Source organism: Hyperolius riggenbachi, chromosome 9, assembly GCF_040937935.1.
Source record: "Hyperolius riggenbachi isolate aHypRig1 chromosome 9, aHypRig1.pri, whole genome shotgun sequence".
NCBI lineage: Eukaryota > Metazoa > Chordata > Amphibia > Anura > Hyperoliidae > Hyperolius > Hyperolius riggenbachi.
In genome coordinates, this window is record NC_090654.1 from 258596270 (window position 1) to 258618777 (window position 22508).

The 22508-nt window shown below is 44.7% G+C and overlaps 1 protein-coding gene across 2 annotated transcripts in view; it reads right to left on the reverse strand.

Annotated features, from left to right (window-relative positions):
* PELI2 (pellino E3 ubiquitin protein ligase family member 2) overlaps positions 1–22508 on the reverse strand; it is a 105969-nt gene that overhangs the window by 40163 nt on the left and 43298 nt on the right. For both annotated transcript variants that reach the window (XM_068254382.1, XM_068254383.1), the window contains exon 2: positions 11051–11180. In XM_068254382.1, the coding sequence (XP_068110483.1) occupies positions 11051–11180 (130 nt within the window). The remainder of the gene's footprint in view (positions 1–11050; positions 11181–22508) is intronic.

Below are 22508 nucleotides of genomic sequence, written 5' to 3' on the forward strand. Positions count from 1 at the left end.
GGTACACATCAGATACATTCCTGTCAGATTCGACCTGATAGGCATCTGACAGAAATCTGATGGTCGAATCTGCTGCAAATCTATAAGTGTATAGCCACCTTAAGTGTAACTCCGCAAGTGAGGGGGGGGGGGGGGGAAGGGGGGTTGAGAGAATCTCCTTCAGGGTAAGCAGAAACATTGCAAAGACTCATCAACCGTTCACAATCATCACTTTGTCTATCAGGACTCTTAAGCCCCCTCTACACGATATGACTCTTTGTGAGATTTGATTACGATTCTATTCACGATCCGATTAAATCAGACATGTCCGATCTGGATTCGATTAGCCATTGTTTTACAGTGGCAAATCGAATCCCGATCAGACATGTTGGATTTAATCGGATCGTAATTATTATTATGTATTTATATAGCGCCGACATATTACGCAGCGCTGTACAGTGTGTGTGTGTGTGTGTGTGTGTGTGTGTGTGTGTGTGTGTGTGTGTGTGTGTGTGTGTGTGTGTGTGTGTGTGTGTGTGTGTGTGTGTGTGTGTGTGTGTGTGTGTGTGTGTGTGTGTGTGTGTGTGTGTGTGTGTGTGTGTGTGTGTGTGTGTGTGTGTGTGTGTGTGTGTGTGTGTGTGTGTGTGTGTGTGTGTATATTCTTGTCACTAACTGGCCCTCAAAGGAGCTCACAATCTAATCCCTACCATTGCCATATGTCTATATTATGTAGTGTAAGTACTGTAGTCTAGGGCCAATTTTTAGGGGGAGCCAATTAACTTATCTGTATGTTTTTGGAATGTGGGAGGAAACCAGAGTGCCCGGAGGAAACCCACGCAGACACGGAGAGACCATACAAACTCTTTGCAGATAGTGCCCTGGCTGGGATTCGAACCAGGGACCCAGCGCTGCAATGCGAGAGAGCTAACCACTACGCCACCGTTCTGCCCACGTAATTGTAATCAAATCGCACAAAGAATCGTATCGTGTAGAGGGGGCTTGATGCTGGGTACACACTGAGATTTTATAATTTACTGTCAGATTATTTCCAACATGTCAGATTTGCTTTCCGATCGATTTCCAAGCATTTTCCGATCGATTTCCGTTAACTGTAATGGGAAATCTATCGGAAAACGCTCAGAAATCGATCGGAAAGCAAATCTGACATGTTGGAAATAATCGATCTGACAGTAAATCGACCGTAAAATCTCATAGTGTGTACCCAGCATGACACTAAGGAACACAAATTTTCTCCCCATGTCACTGCACATTCTCTGCGTGCCATGACCCCCGCCTGTGCGGCCCACCATGTCCCCCTCTTGTGCGGTCATGTCCTCCTCCTCTACAGTGGCCGTGTCCCCCTCTATAGCCGTGTCCCCCTCCGGTGCGGTCACTGTGTGCCCCTCCTGCCCAGATGCCATTTCCCCCCCTCCTGCGCAGACGCCATGTGTCCCTCCTGTATGGCCGCCATGTCCTGCATGTCCATTCTTGTTCAATGGTCCCAGCATAAAAGAAAACCTTGGCTAAAGGTGGCCATACACTCGTCAGATTAGCAGCAGATAGATCATCAGATAGATCTCTGATCTATCTGATGTGTTTAGGAACATTTTTTACTAGGATAGAATTCCAATAGATTTCAATTTGAAATCTATTGAAAATCGATCTGATGGCATGTGTTTGCCATCAGATTTCCATTAGGGCCAATGCAAAATGATAAGCAATCTCAACAGGTCGACCTAGATTTTTCCACCCTGCCATTTCGATGGAAATCCATCGAAATTGATCGAAATCGGCCGCCAATCGGTCGATCGGTTAACCGATTTGCAATCGGCCAATCGATTGATCGATTTTGATCGATCGACCAGAAAATCAGCTGAGTGTATGGGCCCCTTAAGAATGGCTGCTTTAGCTGAGCCCTAAAGGGACACTGTATGGGCACACTGAAGCCTTATATTACACATACTAGACAGTTCTGGGCCGCATCTGCAGTCAAACTAGTGTGTGTAGAGAGACCAAAGATCCTTCTTGATGCATTGATGGGCAAGGACATGGTTTTCCTATCCTAATCACCCTGCCCGCTGTGCTGTTAGCCCTCCTCCTCTCTACATAATATTATTATTATTATTATGTATTTATATAGCACCGACATCTTCTGCAGCGCTGTACAGATTATATTGTCCTGTCACTTAACTGGCCCTCTGAGGAGCTCACAATCTAATCCCTACCATAGTCCAATGTCTATGTATGTATTGTAGTGTATGTATCTCAGTCTAGGGCCAATTTAGGGGGAAGCCAATTAACTTATCACTAGCCTGAAGGCTGTATGAAACTTGACCCTGAACTGTTGGCCGAGGGATTGAGTCCTAGTCCCCCCCAGGGGGGAGGGGTTAGGGGGGGGGGTGCACGTGTGTGAGAGTGTGTCCTCCCATTCAGTTCTATTAGAGGGGGTGTGGCATGTGGTCTATGGGTTGACACATGTGCAGTGGAGCCTCGAGGGACTCAAGGCAGGAAGTTATGGGAGGAAGCATGACCAGTCTGTTAGTCAATCTCGATTCCAGTTTCCAGTGTGGGCCTGCTGGATGGGTGGGGGGGGGAAGAGGGAAGAGAATGGGGAAACTAGAGTTGGAGTTTCTGTCACAAAATGGCTTGTACAGCACCGACAACAAAAGTGGAGCCTCCAACCATTAAAGTGACCATCGTGGTCAAGGCTAAATAGCAAGCAGCCTCATCACTCTATGAATATTTGATGAGAGAACAGTGCATATTCATTTTCCTGGCAAATGAATTAAGTCTTTCCAATGGGCTCGGTTAATACAAAAGCATCTTGTGACCTTAAGAATGTCTTAATGAGAATGTAAGGCAGGCCCCAGCATTCTCCAGTGTCATGTCAATGGGGGCGGCTGCTGGGCCTTCCTCATCCACAGATGTTTGTGAGGAATTCACATGTGCAAGTGTTCAGATCACAGGCCATAAATAGCAGCTCACAGCTGGAACACAATGTTCATGTGCTTTCTGGGACAACTGCAGAAACAAGTACACATTCAGCGCTGCGCCTCTTCCCAACGCCTAGCATCAATGTGAGAAGCTTATGACAGGAGGGAGGGCGCATGAAGGGTAGGGGTGCCTGGTCTCTGCACAGGGGGTGGGGCCCAGAATGGGCTGTTACTAGGGGTCATTGAACTCTGAGGAGCAGCCCTTCCTGAAGGTTGGGCTGCAGTCAGGGAAAGGGAAAGCTGCTGCATAGGAAAACTTGCAACATGTTATGTTGGCATGGGGTGATCAGAGCACTGCATCCATTACCAGAGTCTGGGAACAAGACCACAGGAAACAAAGTTTCAGCTTGTTTTTGGTACATCACTAACATAGTAACATAGTTAATAATCCGAACATTTGAGCACTTTTCTCCTGTAGGTCTCAACGTGCTCACAAGCTGCAGCCACTGAGGGTGCACTCAAGAGGCCACCCTGCGGTGTTAGGGAGTCTTACCTTGAACTCCTTACTGAATAGGTACTGACCCTAGCCAGGAAGCGAACCCTGGTCTCCCACGTCAAAGGCATTAACCAGAACACAATCCAACCACTGCTCGTTTGGTTGAAACTTATCTCCATCAAATTCAAACAAAACAAAAAAAAAAAAAAAAAAAAAAAAAAAAAAAAAAAAGCAAACAAAATTTTTTACAAAAACGCCGTCCTGAACTCGACAATATCCCAGTTGATCCAGAGGAAGGCGAATTGGCAGACAGGACACACCTTCTGATCAGAGGGCAGCACATGACAACAAAACAACTTCACTTGCAGTCTTCACCACTGGGAATAGGAGGCACAGATCTACACAGCTGTGATCGTGTGCGTAGCCTGGGAGTTCTGATTGATGGGGATGTAAACTTCAGAACTCACATCTCTGCTGTGGTGAAATCATCCTATTTTCACCTGAAGAACATTGCAAAAATCAAGCACCTTATCCCCCCAGAAGATCTGCCAACCTTAGTCCACGCCTTCATTACCTCCCGACTGGACTACTGCAAAGCTCTCTACACTGGCCTTCCAAAAAAGGACTTGTGCCACCTACAGCTGATACAGAATACTGCTGCCAGACTATTAACTAACCAACCCCGTCACTGCCACATAACGCCAGTCCTGCACTCCCTTCACTGGCTACCTATAGAATGGAGGGTCCTATTCAAGATCGGCCTACTGACATTTAAATCACTGAATAATCTGGGCCCTGGATACATGAAAGATATGTTACAGCTGCGTAGCAATCCCTGCATTCTCAGATCAACAGGTTCTAATAATCTAGTCATACCCAGATTCCACCTGAAAACTTTTGGTCCCAGAGCCTTCTGTCATGCCACTCCTACATTATCGCTCTACAGCAGATCAAGACCACTCCATAGCTGGATGTGCTTAAATCCAGACTGAAAATCCACCTGTTCAGTCACACATTTGCAGAAATATATTTGTTGTTGTGTTAATGTGGAAGCTCACTTTTCTACTAAACATTTATCACACTGGAACAGGCCTGGCCACGCGTCTTTTTTGCGTTCCTGTGCAGGTTGCTATTGTGGACGGAAACGCAAAGGCTACGTGTAGCCAGGCCTGTCAGCTAAACAAAAGTAACTGGTGGCTGGGGACCGGAGGCTCTGCCAGTGACTGCGAGGGAACGGGATGGCTGCAGGGGGCTGGTAGAAGCCCCAGGTAAATTAAAATGATTTTTTAATCGAGGCTTAACGAGGAACTCCAATGAAAATAATGTAATAAAAAAGAGCTTCATTTTTACAATAATTATGTATAAATGATTTAGTCAGTGTTTGCCCATTGTAAAATCTTGTAAATCTCTGATTTACATTCTGACATTACATGGTGACATTTTTACTGTTGGCAGGTGATGTAGCTGCTGCATGCTTTTCTGGCAGTTGGAAACAGCTGTAAACAGCTATCTCCCACAATGCAACAAGGTTCTCAGACAGGAAACTGCCAGGAGTACTATGGTCCTCAGAGTTTCTTGTGGGAGGGGTTTCACCACAATATCAGTCATACAGCGCCCCCCTGATGGTCTGTTTGTGAAAAGGAATAGATTTCTCATGTAAAAGTGGTTATCAGCTACTGATTAGGATAAAGTTAAATTCTTGGTCGGAGTTTCTCTTTAAGTATCCCTTTAAAGCACACCTGCACAGAAAATGATATGGAGGCTGTCCTATGCATTTCCTTTTAAACAATACCAGTCTGTTTGGCTGCAGTAGTGTCTGACACACACCTGAAACAAGCACATGGCTTATCCAGGCATACTTCAATCAGAATCATCTGTTCTGCATGCTTGTTCAGGGTCTATGGCTTAGACTTAGACTTAGGCTTGGTATTAGAGGCAGATGAACAGCAGGGCTGCCAGGCAACTGGTATTGCTTAAAAGGAAATAAATATGGCAACCTCCATATCCCTCTAATTTCAGGGATGCTTTAAGACTTCCTAAGTACTGGAATAAAACCCCCTAAAAACTAAATTTGAAGTTGGATTTGCTTCTGTTTTTCTTCCTACTCCGGGTATCACATGGTCACACCCGCCCACAGACTACACCCAGAGGGGAGTTTGGCAATCATATCGAGCACATGAAACAAGTACAGTATTCTGTCCATGCTTTGGCTCTGTACACTCAATATGCAATTATAAACATGTTATTAGAAACTGCTTGTCGCATTTCACTTTTTGCTAAGATTTAAAAGTCCTTGGCCGCTGGAGTCATGTGATTTATCTAACTGCAAATTAAGCCAAAATATTACATTTCATAATGTTTCCTTATGTAACTTTTTTCCCCATTTCATAAATGTTGTTTCCTCCCTATTCCTTAGATTGTAAGCTCATAAGGGCAGGGCTCTCTCACCCTTTTGTGTCTTGGTGTTTGGTACACGTTTTGATCATCATGTTACATTGGTCACTGTAATTGCTGTCTACTAATTCTGTATTTTGTACCAGTGTCTATAATTGGTGTATACCGTTGTCTGTATTAGTGTACCCCAGTGTCACAGAACATGCTAGCACTTTATAACTAATAAGACTGACACAGGAGACCTGGGTTAGAATCTTGGCTCTGCCTGTTCAGTAAGCCAGCACCTATTCCGTAAGGAGACCTTGGGCAAGACTCCCTAACACTGCTACTGCCTATAGAGCGCGTCCTAGTGGCTGCAGCTCTTGCGCTTTGAGTCCGCCAGCAGAAAAGCGCGATATAAATGTTCTGTGTTTAAGACTGATTTTAGCCTGGAAAGGCTGTGTATACCTTTTTCTGTGACGTGAAACATGCTGTAAGTATAGACTAGGGATGATTAAGGAGATGCAAATCATATGAAAATTATATGCAGCTTAAAGAGAATCTGTACTATAAAATTCTTACAATAAAAACCATACCATTCTAGTCATTATGTTCTCCTGGGCCCCTCTGTGTTGTTTCTGCCACTCCCTGCTGCAGTCCTGGCTTGTAATTGCCATTTTTAGGCAGTGTTTACAAACAAAAGACATGGCTTCTAACTAGAGTGTGATAGGCTTGAGAGAAGCTCAGTCTCTGACTCGTACAGAGCTTGGAGAGGGTATGTATAGCTTCTGCCAATGACAAGCAGTGCTGCACATTCCACACATTCCAGCAGACAGAGCCGACAGAAGAGCGAAGATTAGATCATATAACAGAGATAACACAGCCACTGTGCAACTAGAAAAGGCTGCAGTAAGACAGACCACATTAGAACAGGTACAGGAACTTATAGGATAGAAGAAATAAGGCTGAACATTTTGTTACAGAGTCTCTTTAAAACGGGACCAAATCAGAATAGCATCCTGTCATTATTTAACCTCCCTGGTGTTTAATATCAGATGGATGTCTGTGCAAAAAGTGGTTCAATTAAGGTTCATTAAATTGAAATGTGTCAAGCAAGAGTCTAGTATACATTTTGAGTAGAATAAAAAAAAAAAAGTTCACAGAATCATGTAAAAAAAAAAAAAAAAAAAATTCCTTTCTGCCATGCCACAATTTCCCCGCTCATCTTTTTTGGCAGAAAACGTGCATTTTTCCGCATTAAATTTCATGATCGTGTGCAAATTTTTGCATGCATGTTTCCAGAGCATGTAAAAGTAAAAAACAGAACTCTGCTTTAGATCTGCTTGACGAGCCTGACTCTTCCATATTCTTTCAGCTAGGTTTCCCAGGACGAGTCAGGCTCATTCATACCACCAGGGAGGTACAAGTTCACGCTGTATAACATTTACATGACATTTAAATGCAAGGAGAAATTATTTGCATTTTGTCGTTCATGCCTCGTCTAGGCCAGGTTAGCAGGATAACTACTGTAATGTTCTCCAGTTCTGAAAATGAATGCTGCCTAGTAGGTCTGTCTCTTCTGTACTCAGCTAGAGGGGGATATGTTGTGTAAGGATGGTCAAGGGGATGCAAATGTGTATGCAAATTTATGCAGCTTGAAAATGGACCAATTGAATCCTGTTGAGGTACAATTCGATTGGTTCATTGTTAAAGAGTAACTGTCAGGCTGCAAAAGCTAATTTAAACCTCTATTCTCCTGTGTTAAACAGTTTAGAAGGAAGCCAAAAAGGCAATACTGAGGTTAAAAATCTCTCTTACTTTGATTTTTGCTGAACAGCAAGGCTCTTTATTCCCAAGCTCCTAAGGAGGCCGGCAGGGCACATAACAGATACTGCAAAGCATTCTGGGGCTGCTTCTCCCCAGCGCACTCCCTTGGTCCTCCCCTTCATTTCCCTATCCCGCCCTAAGGCTGCTTTCACAGTGAGACGTCACAGGCTCATGTTACAGCAGCTTGTATCTTGCAGTCCAGCTCACAACACTGAAAAATCAATGTGCTGTTCACAGGGCACATGTTCTGTTAGAGTATACTGCATGAGTCCTATTGTTCCTAGCTACATGGCTAATTAATATTCACTGTACAGTAGTGTTGTCGATCATGAACTATTAGGATCTTTGATCCTGATCTTTTTTGTGAGTCGAATCATCAGGAAGCAGGGTAAGGGAGGATATTACATCACAATTGGCTTCATACAAGACAGAAACATGGAACATGCCATGAACTGTCAGGAGCATCATTCTCTGCAAATACTATATAACCAGTTCGGCCTATCTGGACGAGTTTCCTCGTCCAGATAGGCACTGCTGTTTTCCCTGAGTGGTGCACGCGATCGGGCGCGCGCGCACCCGCCGCCCGCCGCTAGCCCCCCGATCAGTGAATGGGAATATAATTCCCATTCACCGATCTAACTTCCCCGCAGAAATACCGACGCTTTCTCTCCAGAGAGCGCAGTATGTCTGCCCCCAGGAAACTTTTCCCCAGCATTTTAGTTCCTGGATGCGAGATCGTTCGCATCCAGGACTTTTTTCACTGTGGCCATCTTGTGGCCAAATAGTAAACTGCACCCACATACATTTTTGATTAAAAATAAAATATAATTTTACATTTAAAATTAGCAGTTTCCCTCCCACACCAAAAATTACCCACATATACTTTTTTTTATTAATAAATAAATAAATAATAATAAAAAAAAAACAAAGTTACCCAAGGGTCTGAACTTTTTAATTATGCATGTCAAGAGAATATGTTATTATTTAAAATTATAAGCTTATAAATGGGGATGGACGCAAATTGAAAAAAATGCACCTTTATTTGTAAATGAAATATCGGCACCATAAATTGTGATAGGGACATCGTTTAAACGGTGTAATAACCGGGACATATGGGCAAATAAAATACATGCGTTTTAATTACGGTAGCGTATATTAATTTCAAACTATAATGGCCAAAAACTAATAATGAATTTTCCATTTTTTTCTTATTCTTCCTGTTAAAATGCATTTACAGTAAAGTGGCTCTTAGCAAAATGTACCCCCCAAAGAAAGCCTAATCGGTGGCGGAAAAAACAAGATATAGATCAATTAATTGTGATAAATAGCAATAAAGTTATAGGCAAATGAATGGGAGGTGAACGTTGCTCGGATGCATGAGATTTTAGGCACTGCGGCGCTGAAAAGGATAAATGCTGTGAAATCCAAACATGGACAGTGAAATGCATATGTAATGTAAGTACAGCCAATATTTAGCTACTGATATGTGTTTTTTTTTCTCTGAGACCTTATACCTAACAGCTCCTCTTTAAGGGACAAACATGTGCATAAAAATTTGCATTAAAGTGTACTAGAGACAGGAAGAAAAGAAAAAAAAAATAGATTTTATACATACCTGGGGCTTTCTCCAGCCCCATGCGCACGGATCATTCCACACCGCTGTCCTCCGCTGCCTGCAGCTCCCATTCTGGGTCCTATAATGAATGTATGTTATGGGACCCGGTACCGGAGCTGGAGAAGACTGAGGGCAGCAGCGTGGGAGCGATCTGTGCACATAGGGCTGGAGGAAACTCCAGGTATGTGTATAAAAAAGGAAACCAGGGAGACAGGGATTTTTTTTTTTTTACTCAAAATTATTTGTACCCCCTTGACCATCCCTAATGCTGTGCACCTTCTATATCTGTCACTGTGAGAGGAGTCATCTGATGTCCTCGCTCTACAGGCTGGTTTTAGAAAAGATAACAGTTACCAGTCTTCAGTGATCCATTTTTTTTTATATCTGCAACAGAACACCGTATAACGTATAAATCCACAAAAATGATTTCCACTTCCACTGAACCCGGGCATAGACTGGCACCACAATGGTACAACTCCTCGGCATCTGGTGGGGTGGGGGTGGAACTACTGCAAACTCCCTCCCCCCCCACCCACGGAGCTCAATGGATGCACATTTGATGCAAATGCAAGCTATAGTTGGCACGACAACATGAGGCCTGGTGCGCACCGAAAAACGCTAGCGGATCCGCAAAATGCTAGCTGATTTTAAAACGCTTTTTCTTTTTCTGTAGCGTTTCAGCTAGCATTTTGCGGTTTTGTGAAGAGTTTTTGGTGTAGTAGATTTCAGATATGGTTACAGTAAAGCTGTTACTGAACAGCTTCTGTAACAAAAACGCCTGCAAAACCGCTCTGAACTGCAGTTTTTCAGAGCGGTTTGCGTTTTTCCTATACTTTACATAGGAGGCAGAAACGCCTCCGCAATCCAAAATCTGCAGCAGCCCGGGAGTATGCATTTCTGCAAACCGCCTCCCGCTCTGGTGTGCACCAGCCCATTGAGATACATTGACCAAGCGGATCCGCAGCCGCAGGCGGCTGCAGAAACGCTGAAAAAGCCGCTCGGTGTGCACCAGCCCTTAATGAATGTTGGGAAAATAGACCCGCATAGGGTAAAACATTTTGCTGAGGCGCTCCCCAGAGCGGTCGGTTGTGTATTTTGTTTTGATGGATGAATACCCAGTGCCAGGCAACTGCCGGCGAAGAACACTGCCAGATAACTCTATTGCTATTATTTTCAGTGGAGCGCAGCAGTTTAAAGTTTATTTGGTTTCTTGTTTTCTGATCTAAGATAAGCAACAGCATAATAACCTTTAAAGAAAAAATGTATGTTACAGCTCACAAAGCTCATGCAATAAATCTGCAGTGTGTCTGTTTCCATGAAAGCATAAAGTAAACAAAGGGTTAACATCATGTGTTTACATATTAGCTGTGTCTGCCGAAGACTGCCGAATTTCTGAGCTGACCGCTGAGAGATCAAATGACACTTGTGATTACTTACAGATAATGGAGAATTAGACAAGCTCTTCTCTACCAAAACACACAGGGGACCATTTGCAATTCACCTTTTCTCTTGAGTTTTCTCCTCTGTGACACTTTCGATTGGTGATCTCCATGGCCACGGTAGCAGCATGTGACGTGCTGGTGCATTCAGATGGCGGGTCACATGATGCAACCGTTGCCATGACGATCGCCACTGGAAAGTGCAAGTGCCTTTGGAGGGAGGGAGCATAGGAATCCGGCCCTTTATCTGGGCTGGATTTATAATGTCTGCAGGTCGTAAGATTGCCCAGGCCTGTTTTCACCTCAAGGATTGCCTGACGTTAGCACTAACCAGAATCTTTAGCAATACAAAACAAGAGCAGTACAATCCATGCAGGAGATGTCTTACCTTGGTGGCCTGTGGAGTGGAGACCACATGTACTGAGCTGGCTCTGACACCGTTTGATTTAGGCCGCTTATACAGTGCAAATCTGCTTTTCCGTCTCCCTCGGTCTCCATTAGGAAGGCAGCCATTGTACCTATGAAGAGAACACATGAGGATACATTTCAGCTGCCTTCATGGATACAGCGGTTGTTTTTCTCAAAAAAATAAAATTATAAATAGAAAAAAAAAATGTTTTAAAGGACGAATTAACTGAGAACTATATGGAAGCTGAGTCTGAAGCTAAACAAGAAAAAAAAAAACAGATACTTACCTAAGCAGAGGGAAGGCTCTGGGTCCTATAGATCCTTTCCACTCCTCTCACGGAACCCGTTTCAGCGCAGGCTCCCCGTTGGCGGTCCTCAATCGATGCCTGGCTATCCTGCTGATCCTCTCCCTCTAATACTTTTATGGCCACAGACCCTGAACAAGCACGCAGCAGATCAGGCATTTCTGACATTATAATCCTAACAGTGTCAGATACGACAACATTAGCTGCATGCTAGTTTCTAGTGTTATTCATGCAGCCAAAACAATCAGGACTACCAGGCAACTAGTATTATTTAAAGTGGTCCCTAACCAAACTTTAAATTCAAATATTTAGTTGCACCACTCTGACACATACAAAGATAAATAAACACTCCTTCAAGCCTATGAGCATTTCAGTGCATGCTTTTCACCCTTCTCTTTTCATAACTAGGGTTATACAGGTAGCAGCCATTACTTCTGTGCTTAGTAGCAGGTTTTAGATCATGGGTGTGTTTGTCATCAGCTACCCTCCCTCACAGGGGCGTCGTCTATGTGAAATCTCACACAAGCTGAGATCACCTCCCCTGTGACATCATCAGTAGCAGCCTGTGTTTTGTGTTTTATCTCCTGCACCAGTCTGCCGGATTCTGTCCCGGCAATATGAGAGGAAGGGAGGGGTTCCTCCAATAAATGTAAAATATTTTATATTTAGAAAATAGATTTTATTTCTGAACTCTTATATTTTTAATTTGGGTCCACTTTAACAGAAAAGAAATATCCAGGGCTGCGCAACATGTTGGCGCTTTATAAACACAATAAATAAATATGGCAGCCTTCCTATATCTTTCACTCCAGTTATCCTTTAACCACAAGACTCCCTAAAAATGAAGTTGGGGCTGGAAAGCGGTCCACGGGACAAAAAAAAAAAAAGGTTGGGACCCCATACATAGACTGCCCGGCCAGCATTGTTACGTTAGTAGGCACTTCTGGGAAAGTGTTTTGGCTTTATGGAGCACTTGTGAGGATGAGACACTGGGTACTCAATAAATACAGTGTGTGGTAAAGAGGGCAGAGTATAACAGCCCTTTGTGATCCGCCCACGACTATTCCTCAGGTGGGAGAGGACTTGTTTCACGTGAAGAATAGAAGAGACGAGACACATTAGCCTGGTGCTTCACAGCTACTGATCCGTGACAGAGATGGAAGGGAGGATGAGAAGAACTGTCATCTGTTTTCTTTGCCCGACCTGGAAGAAATCTGAAGTCTAAACACACATTTTGGGAATTCCTGTGCCACACACAGTGTAACCGCTACAATGAAACAAAGCGTGTTCTGACAAAGGGAGCCGTGAAGCGCCGCTACAAAGGAAGTCATTGATACTGTGAATGCTTCATCTTTGAGTCACATCTTCAGGCTGATCGTCACACACATAAAAAGACAGCGCCGAGAGCGTGTCGCTGGGAAGACTTTCCCACATGAACAGCTGCATTATACAGGGAACTAATTTACCCAACTCATTTACCCACAAAAGATATCACAGGCACTCCTCCCGGTACTGCTGACTCCCAGCCAGTCCCCCCAGGCATGTCAAGTTAATCCAGGTAAAAAGGAGGAAGCAGCTTCTCCATGGGGCAAGCCCCAAGTCCCAGGATTGCATCCCTGTTTAGTTGGCGTTTTAAAGGGGACCATATTCTGGTCGATCGACCACCAATCGATTTGGATTGGCCACAAATCGATGCACAATCGATCGACTTGCGGCTGATTTCGATAGATTTGATCTGACAGGATGGAAAATCCAGGTCGATCTGCTGCTGGCAGCAGGTCAATGGCCCATAGAGTTGCATTGGATACAATGGTGCAATAATCCACGTAGATCGATTTTCAATAATTTCATTCTGAAATCTATTGGAAATCTGTTACTAGTGTGTGGCACACATCAAATAGATTCCTGTCAGATTTGCCCTGACAGGAGATCGAATCTGCTGCAAATCTATAAGTGTATGGCCACCTTAACCAGTACATTATCCAGTCACTATCTGAAGTCTAGGTACCACAGGACCAGAAGCTGTCCATAAACTCACTGAGTGTGTACAATGCTCCCTATGGGCTTCATTCAGCAATATTTTCCCCCAAATCAGGGGTACTTTAAAGAGGAACTTTAACCAAGCTTCAAACTTCATCCCAATCAGTAGCGATTACCCCCTTTCCCATGAGAAATCTTGCCCTTTACACAAACAGATCATTAGGAGGCGCTGTATGGCTGATATTGTGGTGAAACCCCTCCCACAGTGTGATGTCATGACCATGGTCTTTGTGGGAAAGAACAGCTTTTTCCAACTGCCAAACAAGCAATATTCCCCTCTGTGCGTAGAACGCTCAGTGAACAAACATTCCGTAAAGATGACCTGGCAGAAATAAAGAGGTCACCTCTAGTGATCATTTCAGAATGTAAATCAAGGAAAGGAAAGATTTTACAATGGGCAAACACTGACTAAAGCAATCAAGTAATATTGTAAAAAAAAAAATAAGCAAACAATTACAAGTATAGGCAGAGTTTCCCCGCCCGACTCGCCTGTTGAGGAACACTGTAGATTTGGCGCGGATTCAGGCCGCATTCGGCTCTAGTTGAAACTGGAAGGTTACTCTTCCTCTCTGCAGTCAGGTTTGATTTTAGCACACCGGTTTCTAAGCTTTCTAACTGGCGCTGGTTGCCTAGCATGTAGAGGAACCACATGACCCAGCAGGTTATTCTAACAAGTGCTACATGTTGTTGTAAACCTCACAGCGCTGTGTAACTCGGGCTCGAGCGCCTGGCAGGACTTTCTGCTAACTCTGCCATTACCATCCTCTCTGGATTGTGACAGGAAGCTGAGCCAAAATCTTTTCAGCACGTTTTAGGATAAGTGGCTTAAGCACATGCTTCGTATCCGGTTGGCTCTATGGAGATTATACATTCAATGTTAATTAACAGAGGGGTTTCTGCTTACATCATTTTCCTGTCTGCAATCCCCATCACCATGCACTACAATGCGAGCGCAAGGAAAACAAACACTTCAGAGTCACATCGCAGTCAAAAGGGCAGAGAGGTCCTCAGAGACTCGTGTTTTGCTGTAGTTTTGGACAGCGTGGGCCGCCTCTGTCCTCCCTGGCAGGCTTCTCCCCACTTCCTCCTGTAGTGACACCTGTCAGCAGGACAGGAAGTCCCACAGCCAGCTGTTGGAATCTTCCCACATGGTATCCAAGACTCAAATGAAAGCTGGGGATGGAGGAGGCCTTTAACTTCCATCAAGAAATTACATTATTATTCTGGCGTTTATTTCGTTCAATTAACTGGCCTTCTTGTTTAACGTCTATGGTTACCTGAATTATATTGTAAATGGTTCAAGAGCCTGGAATAAAGCAACAATATCTGTGCTTTAAAGATACATTTTTACAAGGACAGAACTTCATCCCAATCAGTAGCTGATGCCCCCTTTCCCATGAGAAATCTTGCCTTTTCTCAAATAGATCATCAGGGGTGTCTGTATGGCAGATACTGTGGCGAATCCCCTCCCAGTGTGATGTCATGACTGTAGTCCTGACAGTTTTCTGTCTGTGAACCTTGTAGCATTGTGGGAAATAATGGCTTTTTTCAACTTCCAAGCAACCAGTATCTCCCTCTGTGCATAGAACTCTCAGTTAACATAAATTCCATACATATCACCTGGCAGAACTAACCCCAATGATAAATTTCAGAATGTAAATCAGGGAGAGGAAATATTTTACGGTACTTAACCGTTAGCCGGGCGCATCCGGCAGGTGGCGCTAATTACTATTCCCCCTCCAGGCGGACATGGATAGTAGGGAAAGATGCAACTCTGGTGGAGTTTTGTCGCCACCTAGAGGATGCGCCCGGCTAACGGATAAGTACCGATTTTTACAATGGGCAAACACTGACTAAAATGAATATTTTAAAGAAATAAGCAATTTAACACATTATGCTATATTCACTACAGTTCTCCACTCCCAATAACAAGATTCATATACAGTGTGTTATATTGAACACTTCAGAGTAGCAGTATCCCCATCATAACTGTCACTGGTTTCATTTATTAAATAGGAACGTCGCTAAAATCTTAAAAACACATACAAATACGAAGTACATTTCCTCCAGAGTAAAATGAGCCATAAATTACTCTTCTCCTATGTTGCTGTCACTTACAGTAAGTAGTAGAAATCTGACATTACCGACAGATTTTGGACTAGCCCATAGCCTAATGGGGGGGGGGGGGGTTCTCAGGGTTTTCTTTATTTTTAAAGGACACAGTGAATGGCAGTTGCTCCGTCCAACTGCCAAAAAAAAGTGTAAAGCGAGCAGGGAGGCTGGGCAGCATCTTTATATAAATCTTTTTCAGGGAATGTCTTTATAAAGACTAGGGCTACTTTCACAGTGGGACGTTGCGTTTTGATGCAACGTTAAAAATGTCACAACGCAACTCTATGCCGTTATCGTCGCATACAGTAGGCATACAGGCAATGAAAAGTATGCTTCCAGGTCATTACTGAGCATGTGCAAACAATCCAACGCAGTTAATAACGTGTAGAACGCACAGTATGCAGCACTTTCTAATAATGCTACACGTTACACACAAACGCAATGTGTGCACTGTGAATGTTGCACAGACTTAGTAGTGCTGTGCGTTAGTCCACGTTAAAACTTTTTCTAACGTGCGACTTTAAAGGGATACTGTAGGGGGGTCAGGGGAAAATGAGCTGAACTTACCTGGGGCTTCTAATGGTCCCCCGCAGACATCCTGTGTTGGCGCAGCCACTCCATGATGCTCCGGCCCCGCCTCCAGTTCACTTCTGGAATTTCTGACTTTAAAGTCAGAAAACCACTGCACCTGCACGCCCGTGTCCTCGCTCCCGCTGATGTCACCAGGAGTGTACTGTGCAAACACAGACCATACTGGGCCTGCGCTGTGCGCTCTTGATGACATCAGCGGGATCGAGGACACGGCAACGCAGGCGCAGTGGTTTTCAGACTTTAAAGTCTGAAATTCCAGAAGTGAACCGGAGGCGGGGCCTGAGCATCAGTGAATGGCTGCGCGGGCACAGGATGTCTGCGGGGGACCATTAGAAGCCCCGGGTAAGTTCAGCTCATTTTCCCCCGACCCCCCTACAGTATCCCTTTAACGTTGCACTGTGAAAGAGGCCTAAAGGCCATGCTGAGAATCCCCTAGGGAGAGATGGACCAGCCCAAAATCTGTCGGTAATGTCAGATTTCTACTACCTACTGTAAGTGACAGCACATAGGAGAAAAGTAATTTATGGCTCATTTTACTCTGGGAGAAATGTACTTCTTATTTGTATGCCTTTTAAGTTTTAAGATTTCTGCGACAGTTCCTCTTTAAAGAGTATTGGCGGGCATAAAATCAAACATCAATTCCTTATTTTTATCTGGTAAACAAGTAATAAGGATGCTAACCAGGTAATCCAAAGGTTAAAATCACTATTACTTTTCTTGTCAATAAATGATCATTCCCCAGTTTACCTGATTTGGTACACAAAAAGGAAGTTGCAGGGCATGCTGGGTTGTCCTATTCTGCTTCTCTGCTGCCCCTCAGACTTAACTAATGCAGCCTGATTGGCTGAAGCCTCTTTCCCCTCCCACATCTCTCTGTTCCTCTCTGATTGACCAATATTTCTAATGATGAGACAATGCACTTTTTATAGTGAAGGGCAGGCAAATCAGGTAGAGGAGACGAAGGGAGGAAATGACATCAGAATCAGCTTCAAAATAGCTACGCTTAAAATGGTAAATGCTAAGAAGGATTTTCTCTTTTTTTACTGTAGAAAAAATCACTAAAATAAAACGTGGACAGTGCAATACAGATGTAAGTAGAGCAAGTATTTATCTACTTATACATGTGGGTTTTTTTTTTCCCTGAGATAGTATAGCTAACAGCTTCTCTTTAAGGTGGATATACATCAGGTGACTTGGCAGCTAAACGACCATCCGTTTCGATTATTATAATCAAATCAGATGAAAAATCTGTGCTGCCAAATGCATGCCCGACCGACAATGCGACCAATTTCGGTCCCGAAATTGGTTGCATAGTAGATCGTGCATGCTGCAAGATGTCGGGCCGGCTAGCTCGATCGGGTGCACGGCGGTAACGGCGTGCAATTTCGGGATGATCGACGAAGTGAAAAAACCCCATTGGCTGTATGGGGGAACGCAACCTACTGCCCAGAAAAAAAAAAAAAAAAAAAAAAAAAAAAAAAAAAATTAACTCACCTGGGGCTTCCCTCAGCCCCCTGCAGCCGATCGGTGCCCTCGCAGCTCCGCTCCGATGCCTGTGGACCCCCCGGCGAACACTTCCGGTTTGGCAGTCACCGGCCGACAGGCATGGGAACGCGAGTGATTGTTCGCGTTCCCAGCCTGTATATCGCCCCCTATGCTGCTATTGCGACCTCCTGGCCCCAATAGCAGCATAGGGGGCGATATACAGGCATGGGAACGCGAACAATCACTCGCGTTCCCATGCCTGTCGGCCGGTGACGGCCAAACCGGAAGTCGTCGCCGGCGGGTCCAGAGGCATCGGACCGGAGCTGCGAGGGCACCGATCGGCTGCAGGGGGCTGAGGGAAGCCCCAGGTGAGTTAATCTCATTTTTTTTAACTGGCTTTAGGTTCACTTTAAATGTAACAAACATGGACTATCTCAGAAAGTCATATTAAACTGTAAGGGCCTTTTTCCACTACACGCAGATTTGATGCAGATTGGATGCAGAAAAACTGACTCCAATGAATGCCTATGGGAAAATCTGCATCAGAATAATTGCGTTTAGTGGAAACAGGCCCATAGGCATTCAATGGAGTCAGTTTTTCTGCATCCAATCTGCGTGTAGTGGAAACAGGCCCTAAGAAGATACATTATTTTCAGCTCTGTATACCTTTAAAAAGAGAACTTGAACTCAGAACTTCCTCTAGGCTCTAAAAAATAAGCAACAGCATAATAACCTTTACAGAAAAATATTCCTTTGTTACAGCCGATACAAATCCTGCAATACTTCTGCAGTGTGTCTACTTCCTGCTTTCATGGAAGCAAACATGGGTTAACATTCTGTGCTTTCAAATGAGCTCATCTGCTGTGGTAGTCAGCTGACACAAGGGAGAGATCAAATTATCCAGCCAGTAGTGGCTGGATAGTGTACTGGTTAAGGGCTCTGCCTTTGACATGGGAGACCAGGGTTCAAATCCTGGCTAGGTCAAGTACCTATTCAGTAAGGAGTTCAAGGCAAGACTCCCTAACACTGCAGGGTGGCCTCCTGAGCGCGTCCCAGTGGCTGCAGCTCTTGAGCGCTTTGAGTCTGACAGGAGAAAAGCGCTATACAAATGTTCGGATTATTATTATAAATTACAACTTGTGATTAGTCACAGATGAGGGGGAGTTAGACGGGCTAAACTCTCTAAATACACACAGGGTTTATTTCTCTATGTTCTCCTTCTGTCCTGTCAGGTCCACTTGAACTCTTCCTGTACTGGAAAACATCATGAAACTTTTTTCTTTGCTACTAATGTTCAACCTGTTATCCATACTACACGTACTTCACTATCTCATAAGTTTATTCTCGCTTCAGATTTGCTTTAAAGTGGATCAGAGATAAACTTTTACTCGTTGCATAATTGTGTTCCTTTCTTAGTTTATAGGGCATTCCTCAAGCCAAATACATTTTTTTAATACTCTAATTCCCTATAAACTAAAGAAGCCTCGCCCACAGGTTTTCAGAGAGCCAAGGCACTTTCAGACAGTAGCAAGGGCTTATGGGAGCGCAGTCTGGGCAGGAGGAGGTGTTACTAGCCAGAGATTTCAGAGGCCGAGGGGAGGAGGAGATACGTTTTCACAGGCTGAGGGCTGGAGATGCAGAGCAGTTTGCCTGTGTGTAATGTGACAAACAGAACATGGCCGCTCTAATTGTATCACAGGAAGAAATAATCATATACTGTTGAAGCTGTTTGCAGCTAGATTTGCTCTGTAAACTTTAGATAAGATATATAGACAAGTTACTTGTTATTTATTCTTATCTCGGATAAGCTTTAAAATCCTGTGCTTTCAAATGGGCTGATCTGCCATGGCAGTCAGGTGACACAGGGGAGAGATCAGATTACAATTGGTGATTAGACACAGATGAGGGGGAATTAGACAGGCTAAACTCTATAAATACATACAGGCTGCATTTCTCTAGGTTTTCCCTCTGTCCTGTGCAAGAGTTCAGGTACACTTTAAAGCAAATCTGAAGCAAAAATAAACTTGAGATAATGAATTGTATGTGTAGTACAGATAACAAGCAGAACATTAGTAGCAAAGAAAAAAAAAAGTTTCATGTTTTCCACTACAGGAAGAGTTAAGATCAGTAGATCAATCAGATCGAAATGTCAATTGAGAGTCGGAAATAAAATTGGCTTGATAATTGTATAGTGTATGGGTAACATGGAGAAGTGGAATGAGCAGGCAGTGAGGGAACACTATACAGGAGCGCACAGAGCGGCAGCCAGTGTGGGCATCTGGCAGGAGGAAGTAATGCGAAACATCCCGTACTTCCCAGCAGCTTTCAAAACCTCATTCATCAGGATGGGAAGCAGGTGCCGGAGCCCAGCGTCATTACAGATCTCCGGCAATAGAGGGGAGAAGTCCATCTGGATCTCAGTGCACGATGCTTATAGTGAATCTTCTCACCTATCTGACCAGCCAAGGGATAAACAAATACATTCATAGTCGCCTACTGACTCAACAGCAGCAGCAGCATCATCTTCCCTCTATAGAAAGTAACAGAAGTATTCACAAACAAAACTAAAAAGGAGAGCTTCTTAAAGAACGGGATTGTCACCATAAAAATCAAATTTCAAAAGCAACTGGTCTGAGTGTATTAAGTGATAAAGATGCTAATCCTGCATTCAAAGCTTTTTCTGCTCTTATGGTTTGGAGTTATCACATACTTAAGGAGCACTGGCCTTTAATTTCCATTGCCAAACAGTTGCATGCTGGGGGGGGGGTGTCTTTATCTATAATATATTCCTCATCTTCCCTTTATTTCCCCCTCCTAATGCTGGGTACACACTTTACGTTTTTTCCGTGCAATAGATGAATCAGATAAAATCCGTCATGTCATATATTGCTCCCGATCGTTTCCGCGCTTCATTTCTCATAGCGGTGAATGGAAAAAATAAGTAAAACGAATGAAGATAAGGGAATAAGGTGCAGAATTGAGTGCGGAATCGTGCCGCAAGAAAACGATCGCGGGAAAGAAACGCACAAAAAAAAAAACGTAGCGTGTGTACCCAGCATAATGACATAGGACAGTGCACTTCCTAGTATAGACCTCAGTGGGAGTGTCTGAAGACTCTGGGAGGAGGGCGGGTAACAAATACACAATTAGCAAGAGGAGGAAAAAAAAAAAAAAGTGAGAAGAAAAGTCAGGATAAAGGCCCATACACACGTCCGTTTTTTTGCGAACGACCCGCCGCCGTTCGCCCGCTAAATCGGGCGTGTGTACAGACTGTCGTTCGCGTGATAAGAGTGAGTTTGAGCGATCCGCCCGGCGGATCGCTCAAACTCGCTCTTATCACGCGAACGACAGTCTGTACACACGCCCGGATGGGTCATTCAAACGACCCGTCGTTCAATGGTAACCAAGATGGAAACTGTCTAGAATACGATTCTCTGCTTTTTCTTTATAAAATGTAAAGGAATCATAACAAACACTACTTCTACTTAGATAACAGATGTATTGTACTATTTATCTAATTATGTGGTTTCTTTTTTCATTTCTAGGTTAGCATGGGCGTCACCTGTTCTTTAACCACCCTGGCGTTCTGATTAAATCGCCAGGGTGGCTGCGGGAGGGTTTTTTTTAAATAAAAAAAAAACTATTTCATGCAGCCAACTGAAAGTTGGCTGCATGAAAGCCCACTAGAGGGCGCTCCGGAGGCGATCTTCCGATCGCCTCCGGCGCCCAGAATAAACAAGGAAGGCCGCAATGAGCGGCCTTCCTTGTTTTGCTTATATCGTCGCCATAGCGACGAGCGGAGTGACGTCATCGACGTCAGCCGACGTCCTGACGTCAGCCGCCTCCGATCCAGCCCTTAGCGCTGGCCGGAACTTTTTGTTCCGGCTGCGCAGGGCTCAGGCGGCTAGGGGGGCCCTCTTTCGCCGCTGCTCGCGGCGAATCGCCGCAGAGCGGCGGCGATCAGGCAGCACACGCGGCTGGCAAAGTGCCGGCTGCGTGTGCTGCTTTTTATTTGACAAAAATCGGCCCAGCAGGGCCTGAGCGGCAGCCTCTGGCGGTGTTGGACGAGCTGAGCTCGTCCAGACCGCTCAGCAGGTTAAAGAGACTCTGTAATGACATAGTAGAATACAGTACCTGTATTTCGTGCCGTATAAGACGCACCCAGATTTAGAGGGCAAAAACGATTAAAAAAAAAAACTAAACCTAGTGTGCCCATATTCCAGGAGCGCCTTGTACATGTTATCCATCAAATGGTATCCTCCTATGTCCTCATGTCTCCACCATGTGTCCTCCCGTGTCCCCATGTCTCTCCCATATGTCCTGTATCCTCCATGTCTCCCCATGTGTCTGCATGTCTGCCCCATGTGTCGTCCTGTATCCCCCATGTGTCCTCCTGTCTACCCCAGTGTCCTTTCACCCCCACCATGTCTCCTCCTGTCTCTTATGTGTCCCCCATGCATCCTCCTGCCCCCACCCCATGGTCCTCCTGTCACCCCCATGAGTACTCCTGTCTTCTCCTCCTCCATGTCTCCTCCTGTCCCCCCCCCCCCCCCCCCCCCCCACGTTCCTCCTGTCAGCCCATGTGTCCTCCTGTCGACCCCACCATGTCTCCTGCTGTCTCCCTCATGGTCCTCCTGTCAGCCCATGTGTCCTCCTGTCACCCCCAAAAGGTCTCTTGATGTCTTCCCCATGGTCCTCTTGTCTCCTCCTGTCCATTCTGTCTCCCTATGTTTCTCCTGTCACTTCCATGTCGCCCCCTTTGGTCCTCTTGTCACCCCACTAGGTCTTCTCCTTTCTCTCCCCCATGGTCCTCCTGTCCCTTGCATGTGTCAGCGGCTCCCCCCGCCCCCTCCCCTTGCATTGTGTGCTCCCCCCGGTGTTTATCGGCAGCTGCTTACCTCATCC